The sequence below is a fragment of the Primulina huaijiensis genome, chromosome 11 (assembly GCF_012295235.1).
Source record: "Primulina huaijiensis isolate GDHJ02 chromosome 11, ASM1229523v2, whole genome shotgun sequence".
NCBI classification, from domain to species: domain Eukaryota; kingdom Viridiplantae; phylum Streptophyta; class Magnoliopsida; order Lamiales; family Gesneriaceae; genus Primulina; species Primulina huaijiensis.
In genome coordinates this window covers 20,501,795-20,528,575 of record NC_133316.1, presented here as the reverse complement: position 1 = coordinate 20,528,575, position 26,781 = coordinate 20,501,795, and the positions used below count along the sequence as shown (strand labels likewise).

General features: G+C 35.1%; 2 protein-coding genes, 1 long non-coding RNA gene and 1 pseudogene across 3 annotated transcripts; 2 read left to right on the top strand and 2 right to left on the bottom strand.

The window, feature by feature from the left end:
- Window positions 1-750: 750 nt before the first annotated feature.
- LOC140988031 (uncharacterized) lies at window positions 751-5,073 on the bottom strand. Its single transcript, XM_073456877.1, has 7 exons — window positions 4,774-5,073; window positions 3,816-4,082; window positions 2,948-3,517; window positions 2,412-2,588; window positions 1,515-1,660; window positions 1,253-1,363; window positions 751-1,037 (listed from the first exon to the last, which is right to left on the bottom strand). The coding sequence occupies exons 1-7, from the start codon at window positions 4,984-4,986 to the stop codon at window positions 959-961; spliced, it is 1,563 nt and encodes a 520-aa protein (XP_073312978.1). The 5' UTR covers window positions 4,987-5,073; the 3' UTR covers window positions 751-958.
- An 866-nt stretch (window positions 5,074-5,939) lies between these two features.
- LOC140989019 (dolichyl pyrophosphate Glc1Man9GlcNAc2 alpha-1,3-glucosyltransferase) lies at window positions 5,940-8,897 on the bottom strand. The gene is made up of 4 exons (XM_073458176.1): window positions 8,126-8,897; window positions 7,323-7,529; window positions 6,997-7,234; window positions 5,940-6,518 (listed from the first exon to the last, which is right to left on the bottom strand). Exons 1-4 carry the CDS (start codon window positions 8,861-8,863, stop codon window positions 6,148-6,150), a joined length of 1,554 nt encoding a protein of 517 aa, XP_073314277.1. The 5' UTR covers window positions 8,864-8,897; the 3' UTR covers window positions 5,940-6,147.
- Window positions 8,898-13,311: 4,414 nt separating this feature from the next.
- Window positions 13,312-13,999, top strand: LOC140988646 (uncharacterized). Its single transcript, XR_012177346.1, has 2 exons — window positions 13,312-13,405; window positions 13,579-13,999. It is a non-coding gene; the product is annotated as an uncharacterized lncRNA (long non-coding RNA).
- Window positions 14,000-14,116: 117 nt separating this feature from the next.
- Window positions 14,117-24,751, top strand: LOC140987654 (SNF2 domain-containing protein CLASSY 3-like; annotated as a pseudogene).
- The last annotated feature ends 2,030 nt before the right edge of the window (window positions 24,752-26,781 follow it).

Sequence of the window (26,781 nt, the reverse complement as noted above, 5' to 3'; positions counted from 1 at the left end):
TTTTTGTATGGCATATATGAAGTTCAAATTTTAAAAGTAACTGAAGTCGATTTTGTATTTGAAGCTCAAGTCTTATCTGATGACGATTTTAAATCACAACCAAAGTTAAAGAAATTCCATTGAGATTGCTCTTTGAGTTTCTAAAAACAGAAGAATTGATGGCAGGTTCTCTAAGCCAATAATTAGGTATAACAGTTACTTCTTTTTTTTTTTTTGGCTTTAAATATTGCTTTGTACCTAAATTTGCTTGGCTCTTCACTAAAAAAAAAAGGGAAAAAATTAATCTGCTTGGTTCTTTGTTTGCGATGGTCCTCTGCTCTGTAGGATTTGAATCTTTCTTTTCTACACATATTTTGTACCTGAGCTTTTCGACATAAATTTGTCAGTGGGATTGACGGCTGGACACAATGCCCTTATGATGCACCTGTTCTATTGATTAGTCGAACAAACCAAATAATTCGAACTCTCTTTGACAGCAATAGAATGGCTTCTTAGACCAGAATATCCAGGTATCAGATGAGTGTTCATGTGCACTGTCTTCCAACTGAGTATTCAAAGGAAACTTCGAAAAAACCTACAAGTTTAATCTTATAAATGAATTATTTGGTTGTTTGTCTTAAAATTATGTTGAAGAGCTCACATTAGTTTTTACTTTTTTAAAGAAAAACATTATTTAATGACTTTCAAATTAAATGATTTGACATCTAATACTTTTTAAGGATTATTAAGAACATTTCAGCAATTCCGAGCTCGAATAGAGTTTTTTTTCGAGTCAACGCCATGTAGTTGCAGTCACAGTGTTTACATGAACAGATACTAAACTAGCAACAACTTGTCTTGGTTATAGCTTCAAACGAACACATATTTCCAAAACATCACAGAAGGTTATTTGTAGATGTATTTTTACAATTGCTTTATCAAAGGCATTGTTTGATGTGCTTTTTGTACAGTTGACTTATCAAGATGGTATTGCCATATTTGAGGCTGAACATTCTCCAGCACCATCACAAACATTATGTCTGCAGAGAGGACATACCCTGGTGAAGCAAAGTGAAACAGTGAGAAAATGAGTTATTTTAAGGTATACAGAGGCTTGTTTTTCCTAGTGTTGGCACGACCCTTCAGTCATGTTTGGCGTCGTTATTCCCACAATGACTCGTGGGCCTGAATTGCATACCGTTTAACACGCTTGTTGCACCATAGATTTGTAGAATGAAACAGGTATCATAGTCATGAAGTGACAAGGGAATACCTATTTATTTCTTTCAGCCATTTATCGATACAAGGCACATGGTATTCATGATTGCACGGAAGAACTCTTAATCTGTCCCCATCTTCATAGTCAGCTAAACAAATATAACATCTGTCGAGTATGTGACTATGAATCAGACCAAGAAATTTAAACTTGAATAATACGTGGTATCTGCAATTTCACATGGCAAGTTTGTGGCCGCCTGTGATTTTTTCCAATTCAGATGTAAATAAAAAATGAAACATAACTTGAGAAGACTTACTGTTGAACATAACTGGGATCGCGCTCGATGTTTTTAACCTTCTCATGATACTTGAGAGGAAAGGTATCCACCAGAGACTCTGGAGCAGGGAGTGGGAGAAGGGATTCTGAGAGTGACAAAGACTGATGATGAATTTCATTCAAAACCTGTATAATAGATATCGAGTGAACCAATTCAGTGACCGTAGTTTCAAGAAAAAACTACTGTGATAGAGTAAGAAGGGAGCTGGTAGGCGTGGCCACCCCCAGCCTTCTATTTTCCAGAAGGATGTTTACCTATTATCATATATATATATAAAAAAATCATATAATCATTCATTTCGTTTCCCCCAATTTTTTTTCAAATGTAGTTTCACCCTCCCTCCATTGTTCGTCTGGCTCCACCATTGTAACAGAATGTACGAGCAAGATCATAATCCAAGAACAAAGGTTCAATTTCTCATTCACAATCATTGATTCTGCAAGCTTACATTAAAAAACTATTTGAAAAATCATCTCACACCAACATGTTAAACTAATCCATATTTAGAATAAAAAATCATCTCACACCAACATGTTAAACTAATCCATATTTAGAATAAAAAATCATCTCACACCAACATGTTAAACTAATCCATATTTAGAATAAAAAATCATCTCACACCAACATGTTAAACTAATCCATATTTAGAATCAGAGACCATGAATCCTATGAACAGTACTAACAAGCTTGATAATAATAATTGAGTTAACACATAAAATTGATACCTTTCGTATAGAATTGGTTTATTCCAAATGTTTCAAGCACGCGAAAAGTATGTTTCTTGTCAAATGTTGTTCAAAGCACCGTAACTAGTGAAGAGCTAATCAAGAAAAGTAAATAATGAGACCGGAGAAGTCCGTGGAATCGAGGATTTACCTCAAATAATGCCTCGGCAAGCATGATTATTCTAGAAATACTTTCAAGAGTACTGGATTCTTCAGCCGTAAGGAATGAGTCGCATGAGCACGTACCATCAGGGTGGAGTCCGGATACACACAATGTGCTTTCCCGGCCTCCCTCACGAAGGCCACTGCCTATAATCCTTTCCGGAATCTATACATTTGAATTAAGTAAATGTACAAGGTTTAATTTACGTGTTGCGTGAAAGAAACAACAAATCACTTTCAATAAATTTTGATCGAGCTTGTAAAGTTCTGGTATAGGTTCTCTTACAAACAAAAAGGATTCAAATTTCTTTTAGTATAAATTACGTGCGTCTATAACTTGATGATAATAAGCATTTGTACCAATAACTTGGCCACATTTAAAAAAGAAAAAAACGAATATAGAAAACCTCGTTTGTAAATCAAAGGTATGCCCATACATATTCTTATAAAAGCTTCTTCGAGTGCCTAAAAACTCACATTTTTAGGCTAAGTGTCACTTAAAAACTGAATTAAAAAAAAAATCACCTCCGAAGTGAATTGCCGTCTCCTTTCACTTCTATGATGATGTCTGGAATCAAGATTATAACCAGCTCCATTATAATCGGGATTACCACCTGAATCGAAAAGCCATCTCATATGGGCGCCAGGATGGTCATCGGCAAGATCACCGGTTAACAAAATGGTTGGTGATTCACTAAAGCTGCGTCTTGATAGCCTCCTACCGTTTATTAGTGACTCATGGCTTCTTTCCCCAAACAACAAGTTTGAAGAGGTACTCAGCTCATCAAGATGAAGCATGTTTCTCAAATCCTGATCACTATTAGATACAAATAATCCTGGACTAGAAATGGTTGTCACGTGAGAATGGTCATCTCCAGGGAATTGAAATCTCGGCACAGAATCAGAAACTACAGAAAGAGACCTTAAATCAGAATAATAGTAGTCTAAATCCACATCTGCGCGTGAAACAGTGAGTCCCTGTGAAAGACTTCTTGATTGATCATGGGCTGCGCAAATGAAAGGCGTGATTTCTGCCGTTGCATCAGCAGTAGATACACGATTTTTTGCATTTTCAGAAACCAATTCTTCACCAGGCTGTTAGAGGACTTGATTGTGATTTCATGACTTCTATGTCAAACAATTAGAAATAAAAGAATATATTCTGGGATTATATTATTATGAATGCAATGTATCTGTGACATTATATGATTGTGATTTAGTTTCAGGTAATATTTAGCGGTCAATAAATGTCTAAAACTCTAGACCTTACGTCATGGATGTAGGTCTTAATGGTCAGACCGTGTAAAACCTACGCTGCCGCACATCTCTTGTCACTATATTTTACCATTTAGAATTCAACGTACAATTTCTTGTAATCACAATGAAAACATGCCTGAAATGGAAGTGATTCTCTTGTGTTTGAGAAATCTATCTGATCTGTGCTTGTTCGAAGATTTATCGTTGAAGATTCCACAAAAGCTTCATCGACAATACTGCTATTTCTTCTAGAAGAGTCCCTGTTCTCATAAAGGGAACTTGTGCTTACCATGTGCGGGCTTAACACTGAAGATGTTTCTACCATCGAGTCATGAAAGTCACTACTGACTGGAGCTATTTTTTTAGTTTCGGTAACAAACGACTTTCCTGGACAATCTTCTAGCTTCAAGGAACAAATTTAAGAGTCAAAGTTGGTATTAAAGATGAGTTATGGTGTATATCCTTGCATAAAGATTTAAACTTTAAGGAAAATCCAGCTGAAGCAAAGCATATTTTGACAAGTTCATACAAACAAGACCACGTGAGCAATTATTGCTACTCACCAATTCCCCTCCCATGCACCTGAATCAAATATGTGATATTTTACATAAATTATTGGACCAGATATAGTTGCCACTACATCAAGAGTTACAGGGGCTAGCAAGTAATGGTTGAATTCAGATCATGTAAATCATCTGAGAGTTAAAGCAACAAGTTCCAAGCACTCTACTATATAGACTATAGACAACAGGTGCATAACTATATTGTTTGCAGCAGATTCACCCTTCACCAATAACTAATCCAATACAATCAATTCCAACCTATGCTACAAGAATACTACCTTTTTAAGATATCAAACGAACTGAAAATTCGGGCGAAAGCTAAATGAAGCATAAACATAGTTTCATATTATGAGCCCAAAGCCATTTGACCCATCATTACCCATCTCACATCTCCAAAAGAACAGGAAACGTATCATATATGATATTTCATCCATTTTAAGATCAAATGATTCTTAATTCTAGCAGACATAACCTACAACAATCACATTCACATGATCTGTAGGAAAGCAAAAGAACAAGAAACCAAACAACCTCAAAGGTTGACCTCGAATTGAAAGAAGCACAAAACAAAGAGGAAAGTTTGCGTTTTGTGCGGTTGATTATGGACCCACTTGGCCCGGACAACTTTCTCGGCGACGATGACGATTTCGACGAAACCATTGGACTGCTGTTCGAACCCATTATCCGCCAGTTCTCGGAAAGTTCCAGATTATTGTGCCGTATAAAGAAGAAATTAATGAACATAAAAAAAAGAAGTGGAGCAATACTCGTGAAAAAGTCTCCGGTCTGTTAACGTATGATATCGGTTGGTTGGGTCGCCTGTTTGGAAACAGAAACAGAAATATAATATATGTTAATAAATGATGCACACACGTTACATGTATTATCATTATTTTTAATTTGATGAAATAATATTAAAAAATTAAAACGAAATTATTTTCAATTTAGAAAAATTGTTCAATTTAAAAGAAAAGTTTTGTTTAGATTTTTTTCTATGTAAAATATGAAATGATTTGAAGTGGTTTTTAGTAGGGTAAGAATAATTATGAAATTAAATATTTTGGTGTCCTCTAATTTTTATATCCACAAAAATAAATGAAAAAAATAAAATAAAATAATGACAGAATTTACTAGTTTTAGAAATTAAATGTTTTCAAAATTGGAAAAAATTAAATTAACATAGTTAAATATAATATCTTGTCTAAAGAATAAGAAATTCTTCAAATGCCGATTCATTGGCAAATAAAAAAAATAAAGCGAATCTGAAGGCTTAAATGAAAGAAATTGCTTAAAATCTAGAGTAGGGCACCAGTAATTAGTCCGTTTACAATCACAACAGCTTTTTTTTTTTTGTCCAAATTCGACATCGTTCAAAATCTCTTCATTTCATGTCTTAACGTGCCAAAAAGACATATCGCACCTCTCAGATAGTTTACTAGTCACTAGTGTCCTGTGAACGTATTTCGTATTTGTTTTATGATTATTTATTTTTTAATTAAGTTAATTTTTATGTAAAATTGTGAATAATTATATTGAACGTATTTTTAATTATTTTTTATATTTGTAAAATAATTATTTGAACAATGCGTGATTTTTTAAAAGCGTGAATAGAATTGAAAGACTTTAAAAATGGCTCTTTTAGAAAAAGTAAATAATTTTAAATTAAACTCATCAAACCAATTGAAAGCTACGGGATCTCTATTATAATAGTACAGTACAGAAAATGGTTAACTGCTGTTATCAACATGAAGTTACTTTATATAAAAAAAAAGTACACACTTTTGGCCAACCTCGTACTTGCAAGAAACAGAAAGTACCATGAATACAACTAAAATATCTTCTCATTCTGTAAGTCGAATGTGTCAGCACGATCCCGCCAAGAATATAAAAGAAAAAACCACAAAGTCAATGTAGCATGGTAATTTGTCTCAGTTGCCAGATCCATGAATACATCATTCCAAGAGCACAATATATAGAGATCATCATGAGCGGTAAAAATGGTAGTCGATCCTCAAAAATGATGGGATGCAAAAATTGTCCCCATATCTCAACCACTATTAACCCAAACAAGTAGGATTGTCCCAAATATCCAATGGAGAAAACAGGGGTTCCCGATTCGTTTTCCTTTGTTTCCTTCATGGAGGAACTCGGCTTTTTCCCCGGGAAACGAGAGGAAAACCCGAGCCAAGCGAGAGTAGCATAAAGAAGAAGAAATGTAACTTTGATTGGATATTCTTGGGCTTCAAATAGAAGAGGGAAGAGCGAGTAGCAGGACACTGCGTATCATAAAGCAAAGTTTTGAGATCAATTGTCAATATATAACTATTTCCATATAGAATAACGAAGAGTTCCATCATGCCTCATCAAACAATTATGCACCTTTTTACTTCAACTGACAGAAATAGATCCTTCTTCCCGAGTAAAGCCGTGTCAATTCAAACCAAAAAAGCACAATAAAAAGTAGCTCTCACTCCAATATACCAAGGTTCGCAAGCTCTACATTCACAGCAATAGATGCCCTTTATTTTTGCTTGACCACTCAATATCTTCTATATCCAAGACAATTTATAGAGCTATGACTTCAATGAGTCAATACTTAATTATGTGTATACATTATAGATCTAAACTTACGAAGTCGACAAAATGATAAAAAAGACTAATATGTTATCTTGTTACATGCAACATCATGTTTTATGGCATTTACAGAGCTAAATGAAAAAAAATAACAATAATTAGGAACATAGCATCTTTTACCTATGGAAAGAATGAAGTAATGCTTTGCATCGTCCGCACTTTTGAGGGCTGTAACGGAAAGGGGAATCACGAAGTGAAGTGAAGCCTTTTCATGAACATGCCAACCAAATAGAAAGCCACACGTATAGGCATAGGATACCCATCGACAAACCATTTTTGGTGTGGGATTTCTCCAAGCCTTCACTAGACAAGGAGATATTGCCAAGAGGACCAGGATGAAAGTAATCATCGGGGTGATCTGAAAATTTTAATCAGTGAGAAAAAAGTATATAGGAATGGGAAAAAAACTTGCGACACGCGATAAGGGGATGGGCTAAACATTTTACCCTGGGTAATACAGAAAAAGGCGAGGAATCACCCACTAGACCACCAGTGAATGAAGCTTTTGGAGCTTCAATATAAAAACCAAGCTTCACGAGCAAAAAGGCGAAAACTTTATCCAACATTATATAAAATACCCAGAAATTAGGAGCCCAGTATGCATGGCAAAGTCCCCTGCCAAAAGGAAACATACGGCGGAAAACTTGTTGTATCTGCAAGAAAGAAGTAAAAAGATAAAGCAATCTGTTAATATTTGTTTGCAACGTACCTAAGATGTAAAGCATACAACCCAGCAAAAATATCTAATTATAGCATGAGAATGAATACAAGCTGCTAAATATTTCACCCACATGTGGAAATGAAATATTTGGACCAGAAGGAAGATTGCAATTCATTTATAAGCCTCTGTCATAGGCAAACATTCCTTGGCTCACAAAATAAAACTAAATCAGCTGCAAATGATCGATCGAAAAGGAAATTTTTTTTTTTTGCGTCATATCTACCTTAAATCATCCCTCGCAAATCCACCAACCAAATATTCAATTGTCAGATATTATTTTTCAAGATATAACTCTGAATTTGAGTTATTTCGAGTGTGAAAATGTAAGTTTCTAAAGCAAAAGCGCAGCATTGAGTAAGTTCCAATGTGTCAATGACAGCTTAAATCAGCTTATCAGCAAATATTCAGATAGAAACTCAACTTCACTATCTACACGACAATACAGAAATACAAGATTCAGGAATGCATATGATACAATTGGAGTAAAAAACATCTTTACTATTTGTGCATAACAACGTAAGATTCTACCTGTCCGTGGTACAAAAAAGGCCCATAAGCAGCACCAAAAACAGCCAAAACAGTGGTGCCCAACACCACTAACCTCACAAATCCCTTAACGCAGCCACCCCTACAATAATGCCTGAACAAATACACAAAATAAACGGGAGCAGCAACCGCAAAAAGGTGCTTAAAACAGAGCAAAACGGCGAATACAAATCCTCCCATCACATCCCTCCCATTCTCCAAGCATGAAATTGACAACAACAGCATCCCCAACAGAAACCCATTGTACTGAAAATGCAAATGGTCAACTATAAACAACCCAGGTGACCAAATAACCAGAATCCAGATAAAAAACCTCTCAATTTTCCTAAAGTCTCCGCCTTTTGTCAATCTATAAACCGAATATATCAAAACGACGTCGGTGACTATCACGGAGAGGCGTTGGAAAAGGATGGTGAGGTCTGAGGCGTAGTTGAGGCCGTCGTGGAGGTGGGTCATGGTGGGATCCACTCGGGATGCGAAGAATGAGAGGAAATTCTCGAAGTAAGCAAAGAATGGTGGGTAATCGAGGGTCCATGGGCTAGTTGTGTCGGAATACCAGCGGGAGAGGGGAAGGGAATGTGTGAGAGCTAGCCAGTGGCGGTGAACTTCGAAATCGGTGCTGCGGTAGGCGGGGATAAGGAGGAATTTCACGGCGGCGGCTACTAGGGCCGTCCAACAAATGCCGACTATCTGGCGGCGGTGATTAGGGAGCTCCTCCATCTCGGCTAAAGCCTGTTGTGCAATCGAAACTTCCAAAATTATTATATATTTTCTTGAAAATTTTATTTTAAAAATAATATAAAAATACTAATATATGTTATGAAAAATTACTTCAAATTAAAGTTCTGTATCTGAAAAAAAAAAAAAAAAAAAAAAAAAAACACACACATTTATTTAATTTGAAACAAAGATCACTAAACGAAGACAATTACATTTTTTTCCTTTAAAATATTATTAAAATTGACAATATATTCATTAAAAATATCTTTAATCTCATTGTTCCTCAAGTTTGTTCTTGCGTCTAGCAGAAAAGCAATGAGTCATAATAGATGGTGAAGTGCATAAATAGAATGTAAAAATTCACGGTTTGTGCTATCGCTCGATGACCGATATATCCAACTATTGATTGTATGAGTATATGGAAATAAAACAATGCGTTATTATGCTATACATTGAAAGATTGGAAAATATCGATTTTCGACTTGTGCAAATGTATTCTAAATAAGCGACGAAATTAAAAAAATTGTCGCTAACGTAGTGTTTTTTTAAAATCATCACTAATGTAAGCAATTTTTTTTAGTGATAATTGCTTGTGGTCTATTATTATTATCATAAAATCATACAGACAATTTCACCACGAGTCGACGGCATATGTGGTAATTGCTATATGGTACACGCAAATGAACTGCACGAATAATTTTAAATTAATTTTATCATTACTTTATTTCTGGAATTACGTCCAAATTATTTAAAAGTTTTTGTTGTATTATAATCCGAATCAATTTCCATACAGGATTAGATTTTCATTTCAAAATACTTTTATATTATATATGTACGTGTAGTTTATCTTTTTTGTTGTGTGTGTTTTTCTTAAAAGAATATGTCTCAATTGAGACGGTTTCACATATATATATCCGCGAACGAATTAACCCGACTCATATCTTAAATATTTTTTCACGACTTGGGTCGGATTGAATACTCGTATCACGAAATTAACCCGTGAGACTGTCTCATAAGAGTTTTGTTTTTTTAAAAAAAAATACTTTAGGACGTGAGTGCAAATTACCCTTCCAACTTGTATACCAAGGCCAGTGTGCATTTTGCCAAGGCAAATTACTCAATTTTTTAAGGTTAAAAATTATATATGATCTATTTTAATTGGGGTATTTTATGCATATTTGATTTAAACAAAATATTTGGTAATCAATCCTCGACCCCAATAACTCGATTCCAGATATATATGATGGATTTAATTTTTTTTAAAAAAAGACACGTGGAGCAATATTTTTTTTTTCTTTTTTACCTCTGAACTATCATCTTATACATATAATAATAATAATATATTCAATTTGGAACTGGTGTTGCAATATTTTTTTATTTGAGTAAATCTTAATGCAGGATTATTATTCATTTACCCTTTCTATTTAATTTTTCGAAATTAATCATATCATAATATTTTAAAATAATTTGGAAGTATTAAAAATTAGGATTTAATCTCTGACAACAAACGTAAATTATGATTCGATCCTCATATAAAAAAAAGTTTAGTTTCAACTTTTAAATTTACATGTTTATATCAACTCATTGACCTTTTTGTATAATAAAAACAGATACATATCATTGAAATTATGGCATAAATATATAAATCTCGAGTCTCAATAAATTTTAATCGATAATATTATTTATGNAATTTAGATATATAATTATAATTTTTCAGAGACAAAATATTATATCATTTTGGTTCAATAGAGGTGGATATAAGAAGATATCATCAAAATTATGGTACAAGTGTGCGCATTTCAGATACTAAGTAACTTAAATTGGGCATGTAATTTATAATTGTTTGGTACAAAACTAGACAACAATTTTAGGTACTGAAAGAAAAAAAATGTTTTGTAACACTCAAATTACAAGATTGGGTAAAAAAATATATTCAAATCAAAGCATAGATTTACCAACTAACAATATAGAAAAGTATGATTTTTGAGTTTATAAGGTCATCTCCAACCACAAAATCTATTTTGGTATAAATTCTATACCAAAATAGTGCGATTTTTGCACAAAATACAACATTTATCTACACCAAATTGGCGCAGAGGTGGAGACTGCGTTCAGTGGCAGAACCACATCCTTGTGTACTCGGTTTCAGCCTGGGTGACTCAATTTTTTTAAAAAAAATTTGTATGTAAATTTTGTATAATTTTGTAATACTATGATATTAGACCGGGTAGATCAATGTAAAATATTAAAATATTTTAGAGTTTAAATTCTAGCCATGTCAGAGCCACATTTATAGCTCTGTCACTGATTGTGCTATTTTTACCAAATTAGCGCAGCCTCCATTAGAGTCAATTTTTGAACCAAAATGGTGTTTTAACACAATTTTGGTGTAAGAAGCCAAAATAACGCAACCTCCATTGGAATCAATTTTGGTGTAAGGTTGAAGATGGCTTAATTCTGGAAGTTGAAAATAGAAAAAACAGGTGAGAGTAAGGAACTAAAACTAATTTGTTGGGCCAAAATGCCAAAGATTCTTCGTTGGATTTATTTAAAGAGAGTGGATCCCATTTGTGTAAGTATATGGAATGCGGGGTCCAGTCCGACGCAGCTCCAAGGTGTAGTGATGGGAAAGGCGGAAAGGAAAGGAAACGTGTGGGGACTCATGAAAGAATAAAACACGTGGGTAAATTAACTTAAATTAATTTTTGCATTAATTTTTGTTTAAAATGTGTTATAAACAACATACTTTAGGAATATATATTATTATTATAATAAAAAAAAAGTATGAAACATGAAATAAAATATTGTGTTTGTATAAAATTATTGCGTGAAAATGAGTGGTTTGGTTTCAAATAATAGCAAGATCAAACTTGGGCTAATACTATGATCGATGTCCTTTTCAAGCAATCCATAATTAAACTTGTATTTCATTTTTGTTTTTTTTATTATTAAAATATGTTTTAACTCCCAATCAAGCACCTATTTTTTTTTTCTCGATACAAATTTTTTTTACGAAATCGTTTCAGAGATCAATTTTATAAGATAAATTTGTAATCCGACCAGTATTGAGATTTATTATAAATAATCAAGCAATTGTGTCCACCTATTGATCTACATAATTAATTAATCCATAAAAAAATGCAAGACATCGTGTGGCCGAAAAGTTCTTGCATCCTTTTAAGATTCTCCCAACCAAAAGGGGCGAAATTTTGTTTCCCCTTTTTTTCAAATATATAAATATATTATAAATCAGATCGATCTGTCTGATAGATATAAATCTTTGGTCAATTAGATTTGAGTGGATCTCATGTGAGACCGTCTCTCGGATCTTAATCTGTGAGACGGGTCAACCCTACCCATATTCACAATNTTGCGACACGAATCGAAGGGGCTAGATTTGTGGAAAACTACCAGTAATCTTTAAGCACTAACTAAATATTATACATAACTTTCCACTATTCAAGATTCCCTGAATTAAACGGGCGACCCATTTTTATTTATAATTTGTTAGACAAATTTATATTCCAACCTTAAAAAACATTAATCTCGACTATGGTTACTTGTCCACTTGATCGACACCATATTTTTTAAAGAACAGATCTCTTGTTAGACGATCTCACGAATCTTTATATGTGAGACGGGTCAATCCTATCGATATTCACAATAAAAAGTAATATTCTTAGCATAAAAAGTAATATTTTTTTCATGGATGACCCAAATAAGATATCAGTATCAAAAAATACGACCCGTGAAACCGTCTCACACAAGTTTTTGCGTTTTTTAAAAGCTGATATTTATATTCTTGAAAATCTATTTAATAGTGGGATATGAGGATAAATTCAATGATAAAAATAACATAACTATTTTTTAAAACTATAACAATTAAAAAAATTCGAGCCAAAAATAAGATAATACAAGGATACCGAATGTTCTCTCTTGATTAACATGTTTCATGAGAATTAATATAAAAAATTTTTAACATAAAAATTCATGTGTCGACCATCTTATTAGTTAATTTTATAAGATAAAATATTAATTTTTATAATAAAAATATTATTTTTTTACTACAAATATAGATTAAATCAAGTCATCTCACTCGTTTTTTAAATACATATGATTTATCTATATTATATATAATACTTAGATAAAATAATATATTAACATAATTTTAGAATTCTCATAATACATCTCTTTCTCTTTCTCTTTCTAGCCTTTTTATTTATTTTAATTAGAAAATTAAATTTATGTTAACAAAATCTTTAAAAACCTATTAAATTAAAGACCAGAAAAACTGAAATTTTATTTTTTAAACAAGAATCAATTGAAGATACAGAATGTATTATTATTATTATTATTTAAAATGTTGGTCACATCCCAATGTACCAGCAGGCATCAGCCTATCATCACAAACCACCTAATCTTATTATTATTATTATTATTAATTTTTTTTTTGGACNACGAGCACTTTAAACCCCATTTTCTTGATTATTGCTTCCTTTGCCATAAACATCTCTCCCAAAATAGTGATATCTTCATGTACAGGTACTTTTCTTGCCAAATCTGTTCTCTGTTAATTCTCAGAACCTTCATGTTTTTATGCTGTGATTTTATTTAAAGATGTGTTTTTACTCCATAGCAAACTTGCATTTATTACTTTATAAATTAATCTGGTATATTGATCATGGAAAGTTGAAAATTCTTGGGTACTTTTTCAGAGGGGACACTCCATTTTGCAGCCAAGAGTGTAGGCAAGAACAGATTGAGATGGACGAATCCAGTGAGAAAAGATGGAAAGTTTCTTCCTCGTCCAAGAAATCAAACTCAGATTCTAACAAAGAATCGCATACCAAGAAAACTGTACTGACGGGCACTGTGGCCGTCGCTTAAAATACAAATTATAAAAAAATTAATTACTTCTCAAAAGTAAAAGTGATCAGAGAGAGAGAGAGAGAGAGAGAGAGAGATTTATCAGGTTTTTTCCAAGCATCCAAGGCTCTGATTCATCAAGAAAATGAAGGGTCTTTTGATTCAGAGCTGGAACTTAATTCTTCTTCTTTTTTCCTGAGATTTGAATCGGTGTAATGATCTGTAATGATTTAATAATATTGGTTTCCACTCAATAAGTTTCATCTGGCTCCGTATATATTTGCCATTTGTTTTTTCACCACTTTCCACACAATCCCAAATCATAATAAAAAGCAGCCATATATAGATATATATGTATATATTATTTGTGGATGTTTACTGAGCTACATGGCAGCAACTTCTCGACAAGAACAACAAATCCATATTGTAAGTTTACAGTGACACCTTCTAACAAATTTACATATTGATTCAATCTATATCTATCAAAAAAATTAATATTTGTTTCGTAAAAATAATATTTTTATGAGTTATGTCGTATTGGATTTCGTCTTACAAAATTGACTAATGAGACGATTTTACGAGAATTTTTGTGAAAAAATTGTGAAACAAACACAGAAAAAATATTATGTACATTTTCATATATACAAATATATGTGAACATCTCATCCTTTAAAAAACCAAACCAACGAATGAGTCCGTTGGCAGCGTTTCATATGTAAAAAAAAACTTGTTTAAATACAATTTTATGTACGAGAATTTCATGTTTTGATCTTTGAAGTCCATCATAAATTGGGAAAAAGGTTGTTAATAAAAAAGCAAAAACTTGTGTGAGACGGTCTCACGGGTCGTATTTTATGAGACGGATCTTTTATTTGGGTAATCCATGAAAAAATATTACTTTTTATTGTGAATATCGGTAGGATTGACCTATCTCACAGATAAACATTCGTGAGACTATCTCACAAGAAAACTACTATAATAAAAAGAGTTTCGTGCATGCAAAAATTGTTTCATATAAATTATTTTTACGACCTCTAATTTCAATATTGGCAAAAACTTGTTTGAGACGGTTTCACGGGTCGTATTTGTGAGACGGATATCTTATTTGGATCATCCATGAAAAAGTATTATTTTTTATGCTAAGAGTATTACTTTTTATTGTGAATATGGGTAAGGTTTACCCGTCTCACAGATTAAGATCCGTGAGACAGTCTCACGTGAGACCCACTCTTCAATATTTTGAAAAAAAATAGAATACCAACATAAGTTCGTAGATGAAAAGATATGTTTTACTGAAGTTATAACAAATTGTTTCATATAAATTATTTTAACGCCTGTATTTTCATTATTTTGAAAAAATAGAATACCAACATAAATTTGTAGATGAAAATATATATTTTACTGAATTTATAACTTGTATGGTCGAATTTGTTTCGTATATATATGTTATTTACATAATAGTACAAACTAAAAAAATTTTCATTCTTATTTATATATTTTTATATATTACGTATTTTAGATTTTTTTAAAAAAGTATTAAAGTTAAAGTAGATGCAAAACATGGTGTATTTATAAACTATCAGTGTATTTGTTTAGGTATTATATTATTGGAAATTTTAAATTTTGATTTAATAAGTTAGTCTCTTTGTAATTTTAATAATTTATATTGATAAATTTCATTTTAATATTTATCTTTCAAATTTTTTGCAATTTTAATTATTTTTTTCACAAAAAAACTGACATGACATAGCATATTTCAGTATCATGTCACAATCATATCGATACTAGCTACATCAGTAAGAAGTGGATAAAGGGTTAAAATTACAAAAAAAATTGGTTTTTTTTAATTATCAAAAAAATCAAACATGACATATTAAAACTGAAATTCGATTAACTTCAAGTTAAAATCACAATTAGACAAATATACCAAACCAAAATTTAAGTTTTCCATGTATTAAATAATTGGTGTGTCATGACAGTTTTATTTATTTATTTATTTTATTTTTTATAAGCTATTGAGATTAAGCTATGCCTCTTGTAGCATAATTTTTTAATCATCAAAGAATTACACATATTTTACATATCTTCAGAAAACAACACTGCTCTCCGACTTTTCACAGTGCCTAGCTGCCAAAACAAGGAGTTGATCCGCATGGTAAAGATTTATTGATGGCATAGAGGTAGAAGCATCTTGGGAATCAGCTATAGTTTGTACGAGAAATTGGCTGGGAAAAATACAAAGAAGGGAAAAAGAAAAAGAAGAATAATAGAGTTACAGTAGATAGCAAATGTGAAGCTTTAAGGAAAATACATCTCGAAAAGCCTGAATTGGTTGTTCTGGATAAAGGGCATACTCCTCGTAATGAGAGAAGTAATATTTGGAATGCTCTCCTCAAACTCCATACCAAAAAGCGGGTCATTCTTTCTGGAACTCCTTTCCAAAATAACTTTGCTGAACTCTTCATGAACACGTACATTGCGTTTGGCGAGACCAGCATTTGCTGATGTACTTTCACAAGAAAAAATTTTTGCTGCCGAAATGATGACGTCAAGGAAAATGTCAAGGAGAAAACACGAGGGGAAAAATGCTCAATCTACTTCAATATCAAAGGCCATTAACTCTGCTGTGGAGAGGTTGAAACTTGCCATGTCACCATTTGTGCATGTACACAAAGGCACCATTCTTCAACAAAGTTTCCCTGGATTGAGAGATTCTGTTGTCCTTCTAAAACCCCCGACATTACAGAAGAGTTTAATTGATAGGATAGAAGGGTTGCAAAGCACGTTTGAATTTGAGCATAAGGTTGCATTAATATCTGTGCACCCATACCTTCTCCAGTTCTGTGGTTCAGTTGAAAAGTAGTGGCTTGGAATTGACATGGGTGCAGTTGAGGCATCTAAGCTCAATCCTAACGAAGGTGTGACAACAAAATTCATCTTTGAGCTTGTCCGTCTCAGCTTGGCAATGAATGAAAAGGTGCTCATATTTAGCCAGTACATTCAACCTCTAGAACTTATAAAGGATCAGCTGAAAGAAACTTTTATGTGGGTCGATGGAAAACAAATTTTCCAGATGCAAGGGAAGCTAGATCAAAGACAGCGTCAACTCATGATTAACATATTCAGTGATTCACAGAGTGAAGCAAAAGTCATGCTTGCCTCGACAAAGAGCTGCTCAGAGGGTATAAGCTTAGTCGGGGCTTCTAGGTTGGTTCTGCTGGATGTTGTTTGGAATCCCTCAGTTTAACAGCAAGCGGTAAGTCGTGCGTACAGGATTGGGCAAAAGAAATATAGTTACACCTATCATCTGATGACTTCTGGGACGACTGAGGGTGAAAAGTACTGCCGACAAGCTGAGAAGGAACGATTATCTGAGCTTGTGTTTACCTCTTCGTCTAATGAAGGTGATAAACATAAGCACCCTGCTACTGGTATCGAGGACAGGATCCTTGAGGAGATGGTTGGTCGTGCAAACCTAAATGCAATGTTTGAGAGCCAAATGATACAGACTTAATTCGAAGTTTTTGTCTCACATCTTGAGGATATGCACAGAACTATTTCAGGTATCTCTATCTACGATGTGTGTCGAGTATCTTTATTAGATTTTATGACTCATGGTATCCAAATGATTGAGAGTACATTAGACAAATCCCATCTATCAAATGCAATGTCTTCCCCAACTGAAATGCCGGAAACACCATTGCCAATGGTGAATAGCACATAGTTTTAGAGTTTAGGCTAGATGTAGCTATTATATGGATCGACAGAGGTATCCCTCCTTGATTTAAACAACGACTTCCAAGCTTTTATGCATTTATGTAGGACCAATGCATTTTCACTAGGTGACCCGGAAAACACCAAGTACTTCACCATGCTCGTGTTTGTCACCTTTCCTTGTTGCATGTGAGAAATATATCAAGAAAATAGCATGCTAAACGCTTCTTCCTGATTGTCTTTAAGATGTTAGGAAGCAACAATCACTACTACAAAAACGGCAAACGACTCCGTTGTCGTAGCCATTTTAAAAATGTTCTAACTGAGGGTGTTGTTGAAAGTCCGTTCAACGACAACGGTTTTTATCCGTTGTGGTAGATCGAATTTGCGACGGTTTTTAATATAGCGACAGGTATGAATAAAACCGTCGCTAAATCAACCGTCGCTAGTTTAAATTAGCGACGGGAAGCAATCACGTCCGTCGCTAATTTTAGCGACGGTCAGTAATCAAGATTTCCGTCGCTAATTTGTTTCGAAAAATAAAAAAAATACTTTTAATAATTTAATAAATCTAAAAGAAACTAATAATCAAAACTAAAAGCGTGTAAAAGAAAAAATTTTAAGTGTTGTGAAGTAGTAAAATCGTGTAAAAGAAAAAAATTTTAAGTGTTATGAAGTGGTTAGAAAAATTTAACGTGTTGTGTGAAAGTGATAAAATTGTGTAAAAGAGAAAATTTTTAAGTGTTGTGTGAAATGATAAAATGGTGTAAGAGAGAAAAATTTTAAGTGTTATGAAGTGATGAGAAAAATTTTAAGTATTGTGTGAAATGATAAAATGGTGTAAAAGAGAAAAATTTTGAGTGTTGTGAAGTGTTGTGGAGGAAAATGAATCGAAAATAGAGATATTTATAGACAGTTTGCGACGGGTTTTGGTTAAGCCGTCGCCCTTATAACCGTCGCATTTATTTTATTTGGCAACGGTTTGGACTTAAACCGTCGCTGGTTTTAAAACAACGTCGCTAATTTTAGCGACGGGTTTTATTTAATCGTCGCTAAATTTAAACATGCGACGGGTTTTTCAAAAACCGTCGCTAAAATTAGCGACAGGTAATTCAAAGCCGTCGCTAATTTAAAAATAGCGACGGTTTTTACAAACGGTTGCTAAATTTAGCGACGGTTTTTGAAAAACCGTCGCTAAATATTGCAACGTTTTCTAAAACCGTTGTTGTTTATGCAAAAACCTCGCTAATCGACAACGGTTTCTTCAAACCGTTGTCAATGGTCCAAAAAAACACGCTAATAGACAACGGTTCATAAAACCGTTGTTAAAAAAAACCGTTGTCGTATGTGCGTTGTTGTATGCAGAATTTTTTGTAGTGAATTTAGGATCATATTTTAGTTTCGAATGTTCATCATAAGAACATGGAGGGAGATCTAGTTGGGAAAGCATTTCATATTTGTTAAATAGAGTTTATCTCCTTCTAAACTATTACCAGCGCCTATCCACTAGTGAGAGCAAGTCCCGCACAATTATTTTTCTGTTTCAGATTCCATGTACCAATTTTTTTCCTAAAAATCCGAACTAAGTCAGCATCCCTTATCAATTTTCTTGTTTCCACTCTTGATATCTTTAGACTCTATACCAGCCGCCAACTTTGATTATCTATTTTCTCAAATTATTATATTTCTTTGTTTTTTTTTTTAATGAAAATGACTTCATTAAAATGTGGTAAAAAGTTAAAGTACAAGTACACCGGGCATACCCGAGAAGAATTAATCCCTAACCACCCGAATCACAAATCTATCCATAGTATCAAACATGTCAGTAGAGCTAGAAATACAGCGAAAAACAATAATCTTAATTTTACGCACCAAGTCTTCAATCATATGATCTTCTTCATCGAACATGGTCCTATTCCGAGCATTCCAAACGGTGTAAATAGTTGCTGCGAGAGCCGATAATCGCATCCTAGCTAGAACCGGTTTTCCACCATAAGTTGTTCTAAAGGCTCTCAGAATTGCCGTTGGAGATTCCATTCTTTTAGACATGCCTACCCACGCTCGAATATCCTTCCAAATTGCCGAGGAGAAAGAGCATTTGAAGAACAAGTGATGTACTGATTAAGGCTCGCTTTTACATAATACACACGATTTGTCAACAACAAATGGAAGTCGATCTCTTGTCAGGAGCTTAGCATGAGCCAGAAGCCAAAACGTAAATCTGTGTTTGGGTAGGATGAACGATCGGCTGATCAGTGGTTTCCAAGGCCATTTACCAGTCGATTTATCGAAGAAGTCATATGCACTACGAAACCCGTGATTACAAGCAAACCAAGAATTCAGCAAAGTAGAAGCAGCAGCCACCGAACCCGATCTACGAAGGAGCTCATCCCGTAATGAAATGATTTGCTTAATTAAAGGTGATTCATCCTTGTTCCATCCCCAATGCCAAACATCTCCAAAGTGGCTATAAATATGATTAACTTATTTGATCCACAAGCTCTCCTTTCTCAATTGTATCTTCCAAAGTGTTTTAGCAATTAAAGCTTTGTTCCAAGCCATCAAATTCTTTAGTCCAAGTCCCCCATCCTCTAGTGGCTTACACAGATTTTCCCACGCAATAGGAGGATGTTTGGAATGCCAAACAAATTTTCGGCATAGAGAATAAATGGAAGAAATTACACAATTGGGGATTGGCAAGATAGATAACCAATAGCATTCAATACCTTGGACCACCGATCTGATTAACTCAATCTTACCTGCATATGAGAGGGAGTGCCTAGGCCATGAATTGATCTTAGCTGCAATGGCATCCACAAGTTTGCAATAATCTGATGATCTCAATTTCCTTGCAGCAAGAGGGATGCCGAGATAGCGAAACGGTAGTGTACCAGGCGAGAAACCAGTGATGTTAAGAATATCTTGTTTGGTTCTTTCATCCATCCACGACAAGTATATATTCGACTTGAGTAAATTGACTCGCAATCCAGCCATGTCCCCAAACTCATTCAAGCAATTCATAACCATCCCAACACTCACAGCATCACCCCGAGACAGTAGTAGCAGGTCATCAGCATAAGCCAAATGCGTAATATGAAAGTTAAGGCACTTAGGATGAAAACCATATCTCTGAGATCTAGACATACATTTTAACGATCGAGAGAGAACTTCAATACAGAGAGTAAAAAGGTAAGGAGATAGAGGATCCCCTTGTCTTAATCCTCTCTGTCCCTTAAAATGACCATAGAAATGTCCATTGAGTGCTATGGAGTAGGAAGTGGTTGAGACACATTCCATAATCCATTTAACGAACTTGGGAGGAAAGTTGTAAAGGATCAGAATCTCCTCCAGAAAAGTCCAGTCCACAGTGTCATATGCTCTCTGAATATCTACCTTCAAATGCACCGGGGAGAGCCTCTTTTACGAGCATACTTCCTCAAGAGTTCTTGTGCTAGATGGATGTTATCCACAATGGATCGGTCCTTAATAAACGCGGTTTGAGCATTATCGATCAATTCTCCCACAACAGATGCAAGTCTATTCGATAGTATCTTCAAGATGATTTTGTAGAACACAGTGCAACAAGAGATGGGACAGAAATCAGTAACTGTCGAAGCATCCACCTTCTTAGGAATGAGAGCAATGACCGCATGATTCCACTGTTTTAATAACCGACCAGTTGAGAAGAATTCACTCACAGCTGCCGTAACATGATGTTGGATAATATCCCAAGATTTTTTGAAGAAGAAAGAACCGAACCCATCAGCTCCGGGGGCTTTATCATCATCAATATCAAAGAGTGAGTTCTTAATTTCATCATAAGTAACATCGGCAGTCAATGAATCCCATTTGTCAAAAGGCAAACATGATCCATCCACGCTGGTCTCCCTACCAACACTCTACCGACCAACCTTGCTCCCTAACAAGCTTGAATAATACTCAACAAACAGGTTCGCAATTTTCCTAGGATCGCACTCAACATCACCTGCAGAATTCTTAATGGCAAGAATAGTATTTCTCTTGTTAGTTCTCTTAATTAAATCATGGAAAAATTTTGTGCACCTGTCACTTTGTTGAAGGTAAGTGAGCTTAGCTTTTTGTGCAATGAATGATCTCTCAGCTTCCATCAACAGTTCAGTCTTTCTCTTACAATCTTTGTACTCAATCGGTATAGAACCTGAGGAAAGCATCTCTTCTTGCATACATTGAAGTTTCTTTTTCTCTGCACTAGCTCGAGCTGATATATGGCTGAAATGATACTTGTTAAGTGCTGTTAGAGGCTTCTTCATCTTTCTAAACAATTCTTTGAGTCTATATTGCGCAGTGCCATAACCCGAGAAATTCCAATTGTTCCTGACAATGTCAAGGAACCGATCACTGAGAGCCCACATATTGAAAAATTTGAACGGCTTATGTTGCTGCTGCCGCCTGAATTTAAGGAAAGAAACAATACTAATAGTATGATCCGAGATGCAACCCGAGGCCACAAATTCAGCTAAACCTTGTAAATTCGAAGATAGCCATCGATGATTAACAAGAACACGATCCAGTTTGCTACATACTTTCGGACTATACCAGGTAAAGAGACAGCCGATGTAATTAAGATCTAATAAGTCCAGAGAAGCAACACACTCGACAAAATCTTTAATGTCATAATCCCTAACAGCCAAACCACCCTTCTTTTCATCCGGTGATAAAATGGTATTGAAATCACCTAGAACTAGCCACGGAAGCGAGCAAGAATGACCAAAATTTCTCAAATTATTCCACAATGGACGTCTTTGCACTATTTTATTCAACCCGTACACAAACGAGGCACAAAATCTGATATTAGTTGCCACGCAATCAATGTTGACATGTATAGATTGTTCACACATACCAACAATATCCACATTAACCTTATTTGGGTTCCACAACACAAAAATTCTTCCCTTATCATTCAAAAGGAAATTATGAACCACTTTCATACCTGGAAATCGAATACGCATCATAGTTTGGAGCGCTTTATCATCAAACTTAGATTCAAGAATTTCTACCACATCAACCTTACGGGAGTGTATCAAAGATTGTACACTCTTTTGTTTTAGAGGCTTATGAAGGCCTCTAATGTTCCAACAAGCAACTAACATTGATATTTGGAGGCAATTCCGGGTTGCCGCCCCTTCTCCATATTCCCAAAATATCTGTTGTTTTCATTCTTATTGGTCAAGTTCACAAATTCAGTATCACAAGATCTTCCTTCTACCATGTCTGCGAAGAATTCGGCCATATCTCTATTCTCACCCTGATGTTTCATATCCACACTTTTCCCTTTCTTCTTTTTCTTATTGTTTTTCTTATTAACAACTGTCTGGTAGCCTTCTGAATCCCCTGCATGTTCATTGCTCGGGCCTGCTGCATTAGATTCAATATTACCCATAGTTCTCTTACCTTCATCCCGTGGATGTGTTTCAGGTAATTGCTCGGTTCTTGTATCCAAAGGAACAGTATCAGGAAGGTTCATTTTATTGGAAGAACTTTCCAGTACAGGCATTTCAGCGCTCTGCTCTACAATAGGAGTGCTGGAAGATTTACCACGAGCTGGTGCATGAGAGTTTCTTTGTCCAAATCTCGATCTACCTCTAGAACTTCTTCTATTCCAAGTCACACTACGCGATGGTATTAGGATTATTAGTAATTACCTCCTCGGCAGTTCCATCAAAATTAATTGTAGCAGTACATTCCTTAAACACATGCCCTGACTTCTTGCAATTAACACAGATTTTAATGTCCTGTTCATAAATAAACTTCACCTCTACCTTCCCAATAGGCAGTACAACACTAATATCAGTCATTTTCTATTTTGTGGTATCAACTTCAACTAGCACTCTCGCATATTTAACACGTTTTCAATCATGGGTAAGCATATCCATGTGGATTGTATTTCCCACCCTCGATGCAAGCTTGCTCAGAATATTGAAGTTCCAACAATCCGGAGGCAGCCCATGGATTTGGACCCAAGAAGGAATTGTGTTCATATCTTCCTCTCTAAATCTGAAACACCGAGGCATTTCTTTCAGAAATAGATGAAAGCCGAATACTAAGTAAGGACCTCCATTCAATATTCTATCTCTCACCTCCGTAGAAGGGAAGGTGAAGATAATCCAGCCACTTTCATGAGTTTGTAAGCGAATATCCAATCCCCAGCGCTTAACCAAATCAAATAATGCTGCAGTCGGGGGTTTACCACTGATGATATACCCCAAAAGACAAATACCATACGTCTGTTCAATGGAATCTATATCATCCAGACCAAACTCGAGTTGATCAGTGCCCGTATCCATGAACTCAAGTTTGTAATTAGCATTGGCCATACGATTTCTCTTGAAAAAACTAGCATATGACACTCGATTACCTTTAGAGTGCAATCCAGGTAACTTATAGTCAACTCTAGTAGCAGCAGTCTTCCCATCAGTGGGAATGGATGATTTGGAGTTTCGAATATCCGTATACATCTCATTCAAAGTCTTGTTCATATCTTCATTATCATCAATATGTCCACGCTTATTCTGATTTTCCAAACTCGTATCAGTAGTCAATCCAGGAGAATCACCCGAGAGTTGGTGAATGGGCCTAGCCATAGTCTTAGTTTCTGAATTATTCATTCAGACAAAAGTTCAAACACCTGGGCAACATGAATCAAGAGACCTCAACACTGATCTGAAAGAGAGTTGGCCCCCACACAAATTAATGAGAATCAACACAGAAGACAGTAGTAGACAGCAAATCTCAGTCGCGACAGAACCCGCGAAAACAGAAAGAGAACCAAAGAGAAAACGCGAAAACAAACGAGAAGAACTATCTTGAGCAGCGCGCCATTTTCCCTAGTGAGAGGGGAAAGAACATCTCTCTAAAAATTACCCCTGCTCATTCTTTTTATATTTCTTTGTTGTTATTACTAAGAGAAGTATTATTTATTTGATTTTCACTATTTGTTTGCAGGAGCCAAATACAGGTTTCATATCCTTGTCAATTTGTATAATCAACTTTACAGTTTCAGAAGTGTAATTCTTCTTCCGACTAAATTTGGCACATGTTGCTTTGTACTGTTCCCGAATCCGGAAAAATGTTGGCTCCTCACCTGCATATATGCAGACTGCAGTTACTGGAATCGTTTACCTCTGTTTTACGAAAATTGACTGCAGCAGATTTATTTTTATTGGATAGCATATATCTATGGATTTCCCGTTATTCTCCAGTAAATTTAAAGATTTTTAATTACTTTAATTTCCGGCAGTAAGAGGACTCCAGAAAAATTGCTCTTATTTTTCATTTTCTATCGAGGAAATGTTTGTCGAGCTGTATTTCAGGTAGGGATGTAAATGAACCGAACTGTTCGCGAGCTTTTCGGATCTCGGCTCGTTAAAAAGCTCGTTCGGGCTCATTCGTTAAGCTTATCGAGCCGAGCCCGAGCCTTATTTTGGGCTCGACAATTTTGTTGAGCCGAGCTTGAGATTAATGATGTTCGGCTCGTTAGCTCGTGAACATGTTCGATAATAGGTTCGTGAGCTCAAAATTGAGCTCGGCTCGTTTAGCTGGCTCGTGAGCTCGAGCTCGAGCTCGGCTCGTTTAAGTGGTTCACGAGCTCGGGCTCGAGCTCGGCTCGTTTAGGTAGATCGTGAGCTCGAATTTGAGATAATTAATGAGTTATAATATTAAAATAATTATGTATGATAAATAATAATAAATTAAAAATTATATTAAAAATGTGAATGTTATGGCAATAATGGCATATTCCCGTAACCTCATCCTCATCTATTCCAAATCCCAAACCCTATTCGGCTATTCCCGTAACCTCACCTATTCCCCCCGAATCCGCGCCTCCCGACCTCCGCCCGCCGTCGCCGAGGGTCTCCGGTCGTAGCCCAGGTCCGGTCGACCATTATCGAAGCAGAAATCGGTAGATTTGAGCGTGTATAGGTAGCGAAACCCCTTTCTCGTCCACCTCTAAACCGCGTACGATTTCCGACGATTCTCCGTTCTTCCGCCGGCGCCGAGGGCTGAAAATCCTTGTACCGTCTGGGTCGACTTTGATTGAGGCGTGAATCGAGAGTTTGGAGATCGTATAGGTCACGAACCCTAGCTCTGATTCTGGTTTGGTTTCATCTCCAAATACAGTGGGCAAAATAATTAGAGACAAAAGTTCAAAAGTTTCAGCCTCTCAGGTGTGTTTGAATATTGCTGCTAAGGCAATGAATTTAGTCTACTTAAGAAACTGATATTGTCATATAGAGTCCAGTTTCTGTTTAAAACTCTGGCTGAATGAGATTTTCTTGTTTCCCTTAACGTCTGTTTTTGTAGATACGGTATGTTTCTGTATTCTTGATTACTGCAATGAGGGTAACAGTAACTAGTTTATTTCACCGTATTAAAGAGTGTTTTCTGTACGAGCTGGGTGGATTGGTTGAATGCAATATTATGAGTACTGTAATCTGTTGGTACTAATTAATGTATTTATTGTTGTTCATCAGCTCCAAACATGTCGACTCCAAACACATCATCTGCTCAAGAATCATGCACAAGTCCTGTTGTGGGAGGAGTTCAACCAAGTGCAAATGATACCAATGAAACTTCTCAAAGCAAGGCTATGGTTGAACTTGATAATATTCAAGATGAAGGTGATAATCTATATGCCCCGAAGAAAAGGAAACGCACATCTCCTGTATAGATTGATTTTAAAGAGATTATTCTTTCAGATGGGTTGATAAAGGCTGAATGTATTCATTGCAAACATCGAATGACATATACTAAGTCTGGTCCTACATCACATTTACTTAGGCATAGCAGAAGTTGTATAAGGAAGCGGATGAACGAGAAAGGACAAAAAAATATAAGTATAAGCACAACCATGTCGGAGTCAGAATCTGTTAATGCAGTGCAGAATTTCAGATACGATCAAGCGAAGATCAGGGAGATTGTCTCTCACATGATTATTGTTCATGAATTGCCATTCGTCTTTGCAGAGTATGAATTGTTCAACTTACTGATGAAGAATTCTAGTCCACATTATCAAAAAATCAGTCGTGCCACTGCCAAGAAAGATTGTATTACTTCTTATGAAATAGAGAAGAAAAAATTAGTGGCAGAATTAAAAGACATAAATAAGGTCAGTGTGACTACGGATTTATGGAGGTTTGATCAGAAAATTTCATATATGGTTGTCACTTGTCATTATGTGGACTCCAGTTGGAATTGGCAAAAGCGGAATTTGAATTTTTGTGATGTCCCCCCACCTCATACAGGTATAGTTGTTTGTGATGTGTTGAATAAGTGTTTGGTTGAATGGGGAATTGAAAACA

Bases quoted from the DNA above. Each gene is read 5' to 3' on its own strand.
- LOC140988031 (XM_073456877.1), bottom strand. From the start codon at position 4,986: ATGTTCATTAATTTCTTCTTTATACGGCACAATAATCTGGAACTTTCC. The intron at 3,518-3,815 runs GCATGTTTTCAT...GTCCTCTAACAG, and splicing joins GAGAATCACTTCCATTTCAG to CCTGGTGAAGAATTGGTTTC. The intron at 1,661-2,411 runs GTAAATCCTCGA...TCTATTATACAG, and splicing joins TTGCCGAGGCATTATTTGAG to GTTTTGAATGAAATTCATCA.
- LOC140989019 (XM_073458176.1), bottom strand. From the start codon at position 8,863: ATGGAGGAGCTCCCTAATCACCGCCGCCAGATAGTCGGCATTTGTTGG. The intron at 7,530-8,125 runs GTAGAATCTTAC...TCTTTCTTGCAG, and splicing joins CTTTTTTGTACCACGGACAG to ATACAACAAGTTTTCCGCCG. The intron at 6,519-6,996 runs GTAAAAGATGCT...TATGATACGCAG, and splicing joins TTACTTCATTCTTTCCATAG to TGTCCTGCTACTCGCTCTTC.